The following is a 13,846-nucleotide window of genomic DNA, read 5'->3' on the forward strand; positions in this document are numbered from 1 at the left end:
ACCCTCCATCATGTAGATGTGTTCACCAACCTGGGAACTCTCTGAACCCTGTGCTTTGGGGAGTTTTATGGAGGCTTCTTCACGTAGGCAGAATTGATCATTTCTTCCACTTCTATTCCCTGTCCCCTTCCGGGAAGATGGGATATGGGATTGAAATTTCCCAGCTTCAAATCAGGGCTTGGTCGCTCTGGTGACCAGCCCCCATCCTGAAGCTATTCTGGAGCCCACCAAGAGTCTCCTCTTTAGAACAAAAGATACTCCTATCACCCAGGAAATGCCAAGGAATTTAGGAGATCTATGTCGGAAACTAAGGTGAAAAACCAAGTAGAACAAAAGATGCTCCTCATGCTCTTACCACTTAGGAAATCACAAAGGTTTTAGGAGCTCTGTGCCAGGAACGGGACGGGGGGGGGGGGGGGGGGGGGGCAGAGACCAACATATATTTTTTCTATTATTTCACAAATACATAGAAAAAAAGTACATTGCACATAGTAAGGGTATTATTATTTTGTGAAGCTTTGGTTTCAAGTACATTTTATATATATGAGTGTATACCTATATATAAACTCTGTATCTATGAGGGTGTGTGTGTGTGCTAGGTTGTGATTGAAATGTATTTCTAACTTCAGAGAACAATCAAAGATTTTAAAACGAATGGACAAATAAGCTCACTTTTACTTCTGGGACCCTCTGATTCCCTCATGTTTCTGGCCAGTACATTGCTACCGGTTGTTCTAAAAGGATATAGGAAGTATTTAACTATTATTGTGCCCATGGCACTGGGCTACTTTAATATGTGGATAGGTTCCTGCAGCTACCCCTTTGCATTCTTATAGAGAGCATGTCTGTAAAAGTGCTTTCACATTTTTATTCTTGAATTTGGTAGTTTTTTTTGAGCAGTAGTGTAATGTAAAGCCCTTACTTTTATTCAACTTTTGTGTTGCATATAGTGACACCTAGTGGTTAAACAGTCCTATTGCAAATATCCTGTATTCTAGAACACTAGAGCTGAAAGTGATTTGAGATCAAGTCCCATTTTGTACCGTGTTTCCCCGAAAATAAGACCTAACCGGACAATCAGCTCTAATGAGTCTTTTGGAGCCAAAATTAATATAAGACCAGTTCTTATATAATATAACATAACATAATTCCAGATCTTATATTAATTTTGGCTCCAAAAGACGCATTAGAGCTGGTGGTCTGGCTAGGTCTTATTTTCAGGGAAACACGGTAAATTATTTCTTTTTTAAAAGTGGAAACTCACATGTATTCCTTCATTGAAATTGACTTTACATGGGGATAAATCAACTTGATGGCTGCTTGATGACTTCTTGGATTATTTTGAAGCTTTTCAAATACCCCAAATCACTGTTAATTATAACCATGAGGCAGAAATGTAACAAAGCATGCCCTGGTAGTTGAATGGGAAATCATAGTTCAGTGTATCTACAGCCTTTGCTGCATTGTTTTTTGCACAGGCATCCAGCTCTTCAGGGTTTAGCATGGTGCCTGGTACTTGCTAGTACTCAACAAATCTTTGTGGAGTGTTTGTGTTTGTGGGTGATCACTAAGCCCCAAAGGAAAGCTGCCATGGTCTCCTTTTTGCAGGCACCAGGGACAGGACCTGCTTTCCTCTTTTGGGGACTTCATCCACTCCATCCTTTAAGAAGATTTCTTCCCCCTGACACCGGCAGCAGAGTGGGATGTGGTCTCCTTATGCCCCCTCTTTCGGTAGATTCAGAGAGAAAGATTACCAGGCCTTTCCTGCTTATTAATAGGGAACTTGCTGAATAAAATGCGGTTCTATATAGCAATTAAGGAGAATGAATTCAATCTTCATGTATCAAAATAGGCAGTTCTTGTAAATAGATTGAGTTAAAACAGAAAACAAAAACTAGATGCACACCACGCATGCAACTTAACACTATATCAAAAATATACCAATACCACACTTTCTGTAGTGCATGTGCAGTATGTGTGTGTGTGTGTAAAAACATAAAAAATGGTCTAGAAGGATGTACACCAAACTCATGAGAGGTTGCCTAGGAAAGTGGAGAATGGGAACTTGGATTGGAAGTGATCGAAGATGACTTTGGCTCTTTTTGTAATGTTCTGCCTATCTATTCATAGATTGTGAAACTAAAAATTCGTTTTGAAAAAAAATTTTTAGTCCTCATAGATAATTTGGAAACCACAGAAATATTTGAAGGCAGGAGAAAATTTAAAAATTGCTTAAGTATGTATCACCCAGAGATAACTGCAGTTAAATTTTTGATATATTTCCTCATACTAGTTTAAACATGTTTAATTAGGATAATTCTGTATATGGTTTTACATCCTGATTTTTCCCAGTTCACCTTATATTTGGAACATTTTCCAATGTCATTTAATTTTATTTGAAAAACATAACTAGTATTTCTTCTATATCAAAATGTATCAAATAACTCTACTATCATTGGGTTTTATGTTATTTCTAATTTTTCTCTGTTCATTTAACATCCATTCATTGAGTACTTCCTGGGTGTCGGGGGCCTGTGCTAAGGCTACAGTGGACAGTAGGGCAGACAAAGCCCCTCCCTCAAAGAGTTTTCAGAAAGTAATGCAGTGAGAAATGTGTGCAGAAACAGTTGCTACCTTTTGTTTCTTTTTGGTTATGCTGTTATTAAGGGAATTAACAGGTCAAAGGATGTGGAATGTCTTAAGACTTTTGATGTCGCTAAATTGTTCAGTAAGGCTGTACCAATTTACATTCCCACAGCTGTCTGTTTTACCATTTCCTAAAATCTTTGAAAATAATTTTATTTTACTTTGCTTTTATTATGGAATCAAACATTTTCCTCTTCTGTCTTGCTAAACTATGCAGGGATTCGCAGCTTCGTCTTTTCTTGATACATTTTGTATTTCTCATTGCTGCTGGATTAGGTTCCCAGCTTCTTTCTTATCCACTTGATTACCCACATCTCCATTTTATCCCGATTGGAGCTGACCATCTTGTGCTGGTTCTGATATAACCAGAAAGCATGGAGTTAAACAATTAGCATGTGTATGTAATTTTTTTAAATTATGATGGAAAATTCCATACATACTCAAAAGTCAATAGTACATGAACCCTCACAATACTTACAAATCAGAATCAGCAATTACTACCAAGACTGATGCCATATTTGCTTCACTTTTTTTTTTTACTTTATATTTGTTCAAATATTTTAAAATCACAACCATTATGTCATTTATTTTTATAGGTGCATACTGAACATTTTTTATTTGATCTATTCTATCAAGTTTTACTCCAGTCTTAGATGTTAAAAAGTCTTTGGGGTTTTGTCCTTTGCTTTTACTCTGAGGGTGAGGCTTTCCACCCTCTTTCTGATTCTGCCTTGACCTGTGCCATCGGCGAACTTTCTCTAAAGTGGCCCACTGTTCCATACTTAGGTGAGCCAGTGCAATCGGTAGAATGTGAAATGTGCATTTTGCAGGTTCTGTAAACTGGATCATCCATCTGTAGATCCTCTCCACACTGGGGACATGGCATAAACAATGTCAAACCATAGACAACTTCTTGAGAGGGTTCTCACCTGTGATTAAAATGGAAAATTATGTAATATGTGACTAAGTCTGCTCATGGTTGTGCAGATTTTAACAGTAGGTATTTTCTTGATAAGGAACCCTTTTGTAAGTCCTGAAAAAGGAGTATAGGACCCCATTTTCAGAAAAATGTGTATGTGTATACACACATATCTGATATACACGCACACGTGCACACACAGTTCCCGACTTACAATGGTTTGACTTGTGATTTTTCTAGTTTACAGTGGTGCGAAAGTGATACGCATCCAGTGGAAATCATACTTCAGATCTGAATTTTGCTCTTTTCCCAGGCTAGCGATATTCGGTAAAATCCTCTCTCCTGATGCTGGGCAGCGGCAGTGAGCTGGTTTCCAGTCAGCCACGTGGTCATGAGGTTAAACAACTATACTCCACAGTATACTGTCTTGCCAGCATTTTTTGGACATTGTGTTTTGTGTTTTCACATCCCATCGTATCTACAAAATGCCCATCTGTGTCTCCTGCTTCTGGGAAGAAGAAAAGGGAGGCAATTACACTTGAGATGAAACTCAAGATAATTACCCAGTTCTAGGCTAATGTAAGTGCTCTGAGCATGTTTAAGGTAGGCTGAGCTAAGCTATATTTGGTAGGTTAAGTGTGTTAAATGCATTTTTGACTTACAATATTTTCAACTTACAATGGGTTCATAGGGCTGTAACCCAATCATAAATCGGGGAACATCTGTGTGTGTGTTTATCTCAGAAAATTCTGCGTACAGTTTCAGGAGGATCATAGACCCTCCAAAATCTATGGGATAAATCCCATGTGGGATAGATCAAGAATCCTGGTCAATAAATCCCATTCACAATGGCTTTCTTCTATTATACACATTCACACACACACAGACACACACACCATGGGCAAGAGAAACAGGGGTATAGGGATAGGAAAAGAACTACCTAATTATAAACATAAGAGAATGTAAAACACAGAATGAACAACCTCAACCACTGCATACTGGAATTACAAGCCTAGGGAAATACTTGGAACCTCTTGCATTTTATAAGCTGGATAAATAAGTCCACAAAGCTGTTGGGGGGAAAAGATATGACAAAACTATTTCAAATCACTGTTTCTAAAGCAGGTGTTAATAGACAAAACATGTTTCAACAAGTAACATTTCTCTCAACTGTTCTCAGCATGATTTTAAATAAGTGAAAACTTATTTAAAATGTGGCTTACTTTGCCTACTTTGCCCACTATTGTTTACATTTAAACATTAGCTGGTTGCTAAAAGAGGTAAGGAAACATTGCAATGTATTCGTTAGCATCTAAACTTATTTGAAAATGTGGGTGTGCTCAATATGTCCTATGCTTTTAGCCCAGCCAAGTGACATGCCTGCTTGCTCTGTTTCTAATTAACCTCAGTGACAGAGGTTTTAGAAAGCTAGAATTAAACAAGAACTCTCACACTGTGAGTAGACTATCCCGTCAGTAATAACTCACTACCACAAATAGTCAAGCAGACCATTGGTGAGGACCTGCAGACTGAGCTGGTACTTCTCTGACTGGAAGACCTGAAGGGGTGCTCTGCAGCCAAGATTTCCTCCTTTCCCTCTCTCCTGACCAAGAAGCCTCATTGGTGTCACAGTTGCTGTCTGAAAGCTTCAGGTTATCAGGGAAGCAGTGTTAAAAGAAGGAATTTCAGTGGTCCACGCCCGTGCCTGGCTGAAGTTCTGAGGGCTGAGTGGCTCCCTTGTTTTTGAAGATACACTCCACATGTTAAAGGCTTCAGTGACAGTCTGAATGAGGTCAAGACTATGTGTGTGCAAATTTGGAAATATAGGTTATCTGTCACTCACGGGTCCCTTCAAATGTGTCACTTTAAAAGTGATTTTTCCCATGAGACAATTTATGCTGAAAAACAATCGATAAATGTTTTAATGCTTTGCTCTAGAACTCTTGTGGTGACATTACTGTGACAATAAGATTTCATATCCACTTCCCTTTCTCTTCCTCCATACTAACAAACAGCACTTTACCCAATAGTATGGACAGGAATTGTGCTAGAAATTAAGAATGCTCAGTACAAACTCGAGACATCACCTAACTACAATGTCATAAAAAATGTGAGTTAATACTTAAATGATCCATTTAAATAGATTTTATAGGTTCAAATAAAGAGTATTCAAGTAGCTGTTAGTGAAGAGTTTATTGTAACATGGTAATTTATGATATTGGCCTCTTTTCTTGACTGCACAAAAGCCAGTAAGAAAACATTAGGTACTTTTTGACAACCTTTAAGTGACTCCAGACAAATCCTGCCACCACACATTTTCCTAGAACGAAACACAGCAAATTCATATATGCAGATATATACATTCAAATGTACATAGCTGTCAAGTTAGAACTGTGTTTCTCAAGTTCTTACCAAAAAATAAAAGGAAAAGACATATAACAGAGGCATTGCGTCTTTTTCCCTAATAGTTTCACATTTCTTTAAAGAACACCACTAACTGGAGTGTTTTGACATTTCCATATAAACCCACAGAAAATTTATTAATCATGTTTTACTACCCCTTCCCCTTCAAAAGGCACAAAACAAAAACTCTTACTAAATACCCAGCATAAATCTATGCCTTAACTGGCTAAATAGCTACTTGTGCGACAGTGTGTATTGTTGGCAGTGGGATGGGTCTCCTATAGGAACAATTTCATTTAGAGGACAGAGTATTGTTCTGATTTCAGCTGTGCCAATTAATTGGGCAAAGTATTTCAAAAATAATTAGGAACTACCTCTTTTGGACTTCTGATTTATAGGGTGATGTGGCTGGGTAAGATTAGTAGCTTGCTCATTCTTCCCCTGCTCCCCTCCTCCTCTCGTAAGTGGAGAAAGCAAGGGGATTATTACATAAAGATTGCCTGAGTTTGTCAAAAAGACATTTCTTTTGAAATACCTAAAGATTGTTTCCCAGAAGATACAGAGTGTTTGTACCCTAGCAAATGCCTTAGGGAATTCTGATATTCCCAGGATCTCGGAATATCACTGGACTGAGTGATCTCCAGATTCTTTCTGCTGTAACAATTTCTGATTTGTTTGGGCTTTGCTAGGCAAATATAAGAGGTAACACAAATTAAATAGCTACTCATTCACAATTTTAAAAAACTTTAATTTATAAATAAGACTCAAAAGAAGTTTCAAAAATAATGCAGTTTGTGTATCACCTTCACCCATCTTTCCCTAATAGCATCTTTGATAACGTGTGTATTTTCAAAACCAGGAATTTGACCTTGGTACAATGCCATTAACTACAGACCTTATTTGTATTTCACCAGTTTTTATATGCACTTTTTTTTTTTTGTACATAGGACTATGAAATTCCATCACAAGTATTGATTTGTGTAAACACCACCACAACCTGGACTCAGAACTCTTCTGTCACTGCAAAGCAACTCCTCCTGCTATAGTTCAACTTTGCCATTCCTTAATTCCTGGAAACCACTGATCTCTTCTCCATCGCTACAATTTTGTCATTTTTAGTTTTATATAAATAATACAGGACGTACGCAACCTTTTGAACTGGCTTTTTGCACTTAGCATAATACCTGAGATCCACAGTTGTTGCATGTAACAAGTTTCCTTTCTGACTATTTCATTTATGGATATACCTACCAGTTAATCTATTTGCCCATTGAAAGACACTTAGGTTGTTTCCAGTTCTTGGCTATCTCTAGATAAAGTTGCCATGAATATACATGTACAGGATTTTGTGTGGGTAGACATTTCATTTCTGTATGACAGCTACCCAGGAGTGCAATTGCTGGATCATACGTTTAGCTTCCTAAGAAACTGCCAAACTTCTCCAGTGACTAGACTGTTCATATTCCCAACAAGGTATGAAATTCAGTTGCTCCAGGACCACCAGTACTTGGTATTGTATTTCTAACTTTAGCCATTCTGATAGGTGCAATGTTATTGCCTTACAATTTGCATTTTCCCAATGGATTATGATATTGATCTTTTCATGTGCTTGTCATCTCCTTGGTGAACTATTTGCCCATTTTGTAATTCGATTCAGACTGGGTAGTTATGTATCTTAGACACAAAAGTCTTTTGTTAGATATGATTTGCAAATACTTTCTCCCAGTCTGCTTTCTTTTCATCCTTACTCAGATCAGAGCAAGTTTTTGATTTTGGGTTTTGTTAGGCAAATATGAGGTAACACAAGTATCTACTTATTCACAATTAAAAAAAAAACTTTTGAATTTTTAATTCAAGACACAAGAAATTGAAAAAATGTGTATGAATGAAGTCCAAGTTACCCTTTGTGTGTGTGTGATGTGCTATTGGTAGTGTCTAAAACCACTTCACCTAACCATAAATCATGAAGATATTTTCTCCAAGTTCTGTAGCTTTACGTTTTATTCAGATGTTAATTTTTATAAGCTCTGAGATTCAGGGTGAGGTCCATTTTTGTTTTTTGCAAATGGAGGTCCATAGTATTTATTGAAGACTACCTTCCTCCATTGAATTGCCTGTTTAAAATCATCCATACATAGATCTACTTAGGGAATATACCTTACTGATCTGTTCCTCTAATACCACACCCTCAATTACAGTAGCTACAAATTGTCTTAAAACCAGGTCGTGATTCCAAAATTCATTTTCAGTATTGCCTTCCCACATAATTAACTATTTCTACAAAAGCTGCTAGGATTTTGCTTACATTTTGTACCCAAGAATGACAGGGTCACTTTGTTAGGGGGGCAGGGTAGAATACACAGGAGGCAGAAGAAACCAGGATGTTTCACTTTTGGGTGTGAGACAAACTATTTTGTGGGCCCAAAAGTAAACCTCAAGGTCAAAATATCGGTTAGTGACAGGCTCAGGACAAAGAGCACTTGCACCAATCTTTCTATACCTCATTTCCCTCACTGTTAAACTTTTCCTCTGCTTTAATTTGCCAGGCATTCACTTCCATTAACTTCTACCTACTAAATCATCCCATGCCTAAATTTTGCTGTCATGAACACAGAATTACAACATGGATCCTGACCTTTAGATACTCAAAAACCAGAGCATGGAGCAATTAGAGGGTAGTATTTATTATATTGTGTCCCTGGGGAAATGAATCTAAGAATGTGCATTGTCAAGGGTACGCAAGGTGATCCTGCTAGAAATTCAGTTTTAAGCCCTCCATACCAGAATGCTGTATTTATTTATTCCAGATTTACTGTTTGTTTATTCCAGAGAGGGGGTCAAGTTTATTATGAATCCCATTTACTCTAGAGAATCCTGAATTAAATGTTTTTCCAATATCCTAAATTGGTAAAGCATACATCTCAATGGTAAAAGAAATAAGAACAACATTATTTTTGGCATGTGGAAATTTATTACTACTGTGTTTTCACCATCAAAACTTATGATCTTGGTCTTTCCTTCTTGCCTTTGTACAAGGCCAAAAGAGAGACATTGGCTACTTTGACAACCTTAAAGCGGACTCCAGGAATGTCACCAACAGCATGACCTTTGCGACCAAATCCAGCAACCAGAACTTCATCATTTTCCTGGAATAAAACCAATAGTTTACTACTGGTGTCAGTGGCAATCACTAAAAATACCATTAAATAAAACACTGGGGGAAACCACCCTGGGAGAAGACAGAACCAGTCTACAACAGTCTGAAGCACTTACCTCAATAAAATTCAAACAACCATCATTGGGTACAAAGGCTGTGATTTTTTTGCCATTCTTGATTAGCTGGACCCTGACACACTTCCTGATGGCAGAATTTGGCTGTTTGGCTTCAACCCCTCTGAAACATAAACAGCACAAGAGTAAGCTCACTTCCTGAAAAGGGATACATTTCAGTTCATCAAGCATAAAACGCACTCAAAATTGTACTGTTAACTGCTGTTTCAACCAACCCTAAATTGCTAAACTTCTGCGATTTCAACCAAGTTTTTCTTTTCCTCGTTTCATTAGCACAATGGCAGAAACTTCTGGCCCCTTTATAGTTGTATGAGACAAGAACCCAAACTACCAAGTCTGGATTTAAATCCTGCCCTCCCTAAATGTGATTGGACTGTATGAAATTACTGTTTGTAAAGTCAGAAACATTTGAGTACTGGCAAATTCATGTGGCTCAATCTTAGCTGTATCCCTCAGGCAAGAAACTTCTCTTCACCTTAGTTTTCTCAAGTAGGAGATGATTGCAAAAATTAAACAGTAAGTGCCAATTGCTTAGAATAGTTCGCACACACGTTAAACTTTGTCCCCTCATTATTACTTTCTCTCTTCCAATCACACCCCAACTCAAGCAGATTTTAAGAGATTAAAAACCTTAGTTACCTAACCGTAAACGCTCACGTTACTGTAAACTTTCAAATATGGGTACGCAGACATAAAATTTACACCACTTCTTGAAATACATGTGTCGTGATTTACCCTAATAAAATAAACCATGACGGAAAGGTAGTTTATTTTCACTTACACTTTTTCCAGTACGATTCCCTTTGCGTGGGAAGCGCCTCCAAAAGGGTTGGCCTTCAGGGCCGTGCCCAGGTGGGCTTTCTTGTACTGTTTATCATGCCACTTCTGATCTCGTCGGTGACTTCGGAGCTTCCTGGCAGTACGAAGACCGCGACACTTGCCTAAAAATCAAAATCACCTTAGTTCCGCCGCAAAAACGCCCGTCGTGCTTTACATCTTCTAAGACACTAACCTCACCTGGACTACAAGCCGGTGCATAGTCTAAATCTCCAAGTTTTCCTTGAACCAACTAAGAAGTGGACACAAGCGCTCCAATGGGTGCGCTTTCCCAAAGGAATGAAACCCCACGCCAATGCTCAGGGGCAGGGTTGGCCTCCCAGCGTCCCCGTTAACTCGAGCTCCGCGGCCTCTTCGTCGCCTGGGCCCCTTCGGCGTCTGGCCATGTGCCTGCGGGAGCGGCGATTCCTGGGCCCTTCCCCATCGGCCTTCCCCGTGGCGTCCTCCTCACCGCTCTGTTCCTATTCGTCCGCCCGCCCCAGAGACCCCAAATTCCACTTGCGATCCCCCAAACCCTGCCCGAGACTACTCACCCATCCTGTCGGAAGCACGGGCCCGAGCAAAAGAGAGAAACAGCCCAGGAAGGAGCCACAAACCACCGCGAACAAGCCCCGCCCAGCCAAGGACCCCAGCGGCTGTCTGTGCAGCGCCTAGTCCGAAGCTTGGCCCTCTTCTTCGAAAAAGACAAGTTTGTACCACTTTCCAGAATCTGCGTCTTATTTAATATGTGTGAAACTCAGCGATATCTAATTTTCATTGTTGTTTAATTCTTTTTATGTGAAAGTCGGAGGCGGAAGGAACGTGGACTACCAATCCCAGAACTCTCTGCACGAGACCCACTCATGGCGCAGGCGCTCTCGACAAACCCACAGGGGCGGGGCTTAGTGGCGTTAGGTAGGAGGAAGGCGTCTGTGCCTCATGCTTATAGGTTGGAAAATTAGACTTCCTAGTCGTAACTCGTACTCAGAAGCAACATGGTAAATGGAAAAAAATTAGTGAAGCAATGTGATGTAATAATTAAAAACCAGGCTTCAAACCCCAAAGCTGCCAGGTACTGGTTGTGCGACCTTGGGTGATTCTTTAATTAGCTCTTTAAACCTTAGTTTCCTTTGTCGAATGAAATAGAGATTTCTGGAGTGTTGGTTCATCCCACAACTGTTTTTTAAATGTCTTCTCTGTGCCAGGCACTGTTCTAGGCACTGGGAATATAACAACTAACAAGAGAGTGCAGGATTTTGCTCTTAAAGAGCATATGTTTTAGGTGCGAGAAGGCAGAAAAATACATATATTTATTTAAAAATAAAGCTAGTTTTACACACTGATAAGTGCAAATACAACTGAATTGGTTGGATGATAGGAACTTGCTGATGGGGGTGGCTACTCTGGATAGAGTGGTTTAAGAAGGCATCTCTGTGGACATTACATTTGAGCTGAGATCCTAAAGAAGAGGGAGTCATTCGCATAAGCATATGGGACAGAGCCTTCCAAGAGGAGGGATTCTCAATAAGCAGAATAAGCTGGTGCATTACAAGAACTGAAGGATCAGGGGAGAGGAGTACAGTGAATGAGAAGTAGTGTGGTTCTAGATGAGGTTTGCAAGGTGCACAGGGTCATGTGAAGCTGTAGACCATGGTGAAGACTTACTCCTCATGCGATTGCATGCCTGGAAGGTTTTGAGCAGGGGAGTATCGAGATAGGGTTTATATTTTTTATAGGATCACTGTGGCTGTTGTGAGGAGAAAAAATTGTAAGAGATGAATCTGTGAGGCCAGTTGGGAGAGTGTTGCCGTAGTCCAGTTGAAAGATTATGACGGCTTGAACTCTCACTGGAGGTAGTAAAAAATGGTTGGATTAGATATACCGTGTTTCCCCGAAAACAAGACCTAGTCGGACCATCAGCTCTAATGCGTCTTTTGGAGCAAAAATTAATATAAGATCGGGTCTCATGCTATATTATATAAGATCCAGTCTTACATTAAAATAAGACCAGGTCAATATATAATACAATATAATATAATACTGGGTCTTATATTAATTTTTGCTCCAAAAGATGCATTAGAGCTGATGGTCCGGTTAGGTCTTATTTTCGGGGAAACATAGTTCTGTTTGATGGTAGAGCCAGCAGGATTTGCTAAGGACTGTAGGATGTGAGAGAGGAGTTAATTATGGTTCTCAACCTGCACAATTGGGTGACTTGTGTTATTTACTGAGTGGGAAATATTGGGAGAGGAGCAGATTTAGAAGGGGAAATTACAAGTTCTGTTATAGATGCATTAAGTTTGAGATGTCTGTTACCCAATCAGGTATGGATGTGAAATGGGCAGTTGTAGATAGAGACTTCAGGGGAGTCATCGGTGAATAGGTAGCATTGAAAGCCATGGCTCTGAGTGAGACCACTTAGGGGATGACTGTGGGTAGAGCAGAGAAAGGTCAGAGGCCTGAGCCCTGGGCACACCAAAACTTAGTGATACAAAACAGAAGCAGGTGAAGGAAAACAGTCAGGCAAAACAGATTGAAAAGGAGTTACCAATACTGTGCTTTAACCAAAGCCAAGTGAAGAAGGTGGAAGTGAGTATGTTTGAAAGGCGGGTAAGATGAGAACTGAGAGTTGTCTTTTGGATTTGGCAACGTGGAGGTTATTGGTGACTTTGTCAAGTGGGGATCCCATGGAGTGGTGAAAATATAAGCCTGATCGGAGTCAATAGAGTATGAGAGGGAAGGAAGTGTAGACAGCAACTATAGACAATTTTTGCAAAGAATTTTTCTATAGTAGGCAAAGGAAAGGGGCTATATCCGGAGGAGTCTGTGAAGTCAGGATGGGTTTGTTTAAGACGGCAGATTTCTTGACATTTTTGTAGCTGATGGCATTGTTCTAGTAGAGAAGAAAAAATGGATAATTCATTAGAGAAAGGATAATTGTATGAGCAAGCCCTTGAGTAGACTAGAGGGTTGCCCAAGTGGAGGAATTGATCTCAGGAATAGTAACAATTTATAGTTATAGAGAAGGCAGAGTACAGGGGTACTACTGCAAGTAAAGTGAAAGATATGTTGATGGGAAATGTGGAATTTCTCTTTTTACTTCTATTTTCACAATGAAATAAGAATGAAGGTCATCAGTGAAGAGAATGAGTATGGAAAAGAGGTTTGAGGACAAAGGGTAGGATGGGAAAGCACTATCCAGGATAACAATACTAGCGTTAAATATAATAGTATGTACTTACTTTGTGCCACATTATTTTAGGTGCCTTACATTTACTAATTTATTTAATTCTCATAACACTAAAGGGTAAATAACTTTAGTGCCCTTGTTTTGCTGAGGAATAATGTCTTAGTCCATTTGGTCTGCTATAACAAATGACCATAGTCTGTGTGGCTTATAAACTACAGAAATTCATCTCTTACAGTTCTGGAGAGTTCTGGAAACTGGGAAGTCCAAGACCATGGTGCTGCTGGAATATTCAGTGTGTGGTGAGAGCCCCCTTCCTGATTCACAGATGACTCTTTTTTGCTGCCATAACCTCAAATGGCAGAAGGGCCAAGGCAGCTCTCTGATGTCTCTTAATTTATTTTTGTCTCTTAATTTATTTATTGTTTTGTTTGTTTTTTTCAAATTTTATTGCTATATAATTGACATATTGGGGTTTCTTTTTTTAAAACTTTTATTTACTTTAAGTGTTTATCCAGGACCCATCAGCTCCAAGTCAAATAGTTGTTTCAATCTAGTTGTGGAGGATGCAGCTTGCAATGGCC

At 39.3% G+C, this 13,846-nt stretch overlaps 2 protein-coding genes and 1 long non-coding RNA gene across 3 annotated transcripts in view; 2 read left to right on the forward strand and 1 right to left on the reverse strand.

The window, feature by feature from the left end:
- The first annotated feature begins 1,155 nt into the window (after positions 1-1,155).
- On the forward strand, positions 1,156-7,307 carry LOC109455074 (uncharacterized). The gene is made up of 2 exons (XR_002138560.3): positions 1,156-4,144; positions 6,916-7,307. It is a non-coding gene; the product is annotated as an uncharacterized LOC109455074 (long non-coding RNA).
- Positions 7,308-8,916: 1,609 nt separating this feature from the next.
- RPS23 (ribosomal protein S23) lies at positions 8,917-10,785 on the reverse strand. Its single transcript, XM_019746386.3, has 4 exons — positions 10,630-10,785; positions 10,041-10,200; positions 9,242-9,362; positions 8,917-9,114 (listed from the first exon to the last, which is right to left on the reverse strand). Exons 1-4 carry the CDS (start codon positions 10,631-10,633, stop codon positions 8,968-8,970), a joined length of 432 nt encoding a protein of 143 aa, XP_019601945.1. The 5' UTR covers positions 10,634-10,785; the 3' UTR covers positions 8,917-8,967.
- A 228-nt stretch (positions 10,786-11,013) lies between these two features.
- LOC109455057 (V-type proton ATPase subunit S1-like protein) overlaps positions 11,014-13,846 on the forward strand; it is a 42,904-nt gene continuing 40,071 nt past the window's right edge. The window contains exons 1-2 of the mRNA XM_019746364.3: positions 11,014-11,147; positions 13,501-13,564. The gene's annotated coding sequence lies outside the window, so the exon portion shown is untranslated. The remainder of the gene's footprint in view (positions 11,148-13,500; positions 13,565-13,846) is intronic.

This window comes from Rhinolophus sinicus, chromosome 3 (genome assembly GCF_057876585.1).
Source record: "Rhinolophus sinicus isolate RSI-liver-muscle chromosome 3, RSI-T2T, whole genome shotgun sequence".
NCBI classification, from domain to species: Eukaryota; Metazoa; Chordata; class Mammalia; order Chiroptera; family Rhinolophidae; genus Rhinolophus; species Rhinolophus sinicus.

Bases quoted from the DNA above. Each gene is read 5' to 3' on its own strand.
- RPS23 (XM_019746386.3), bottom strand. The intron at 9,363-10,040 runs GTAAGTGAAAAT...TTTATGTTTCAG, and splicing joins GGAATCGTACTGGAAAAAGT to AGGGGTTGAAGCCAAACAGC. The intron at 9,115-9,241 runs GTAAGTGCTTCA...GTTTTATTCCAG, and splicing joins GTTGTTTGAATTTTATTGAG to GAAAATGATGAAGTTCTGGT.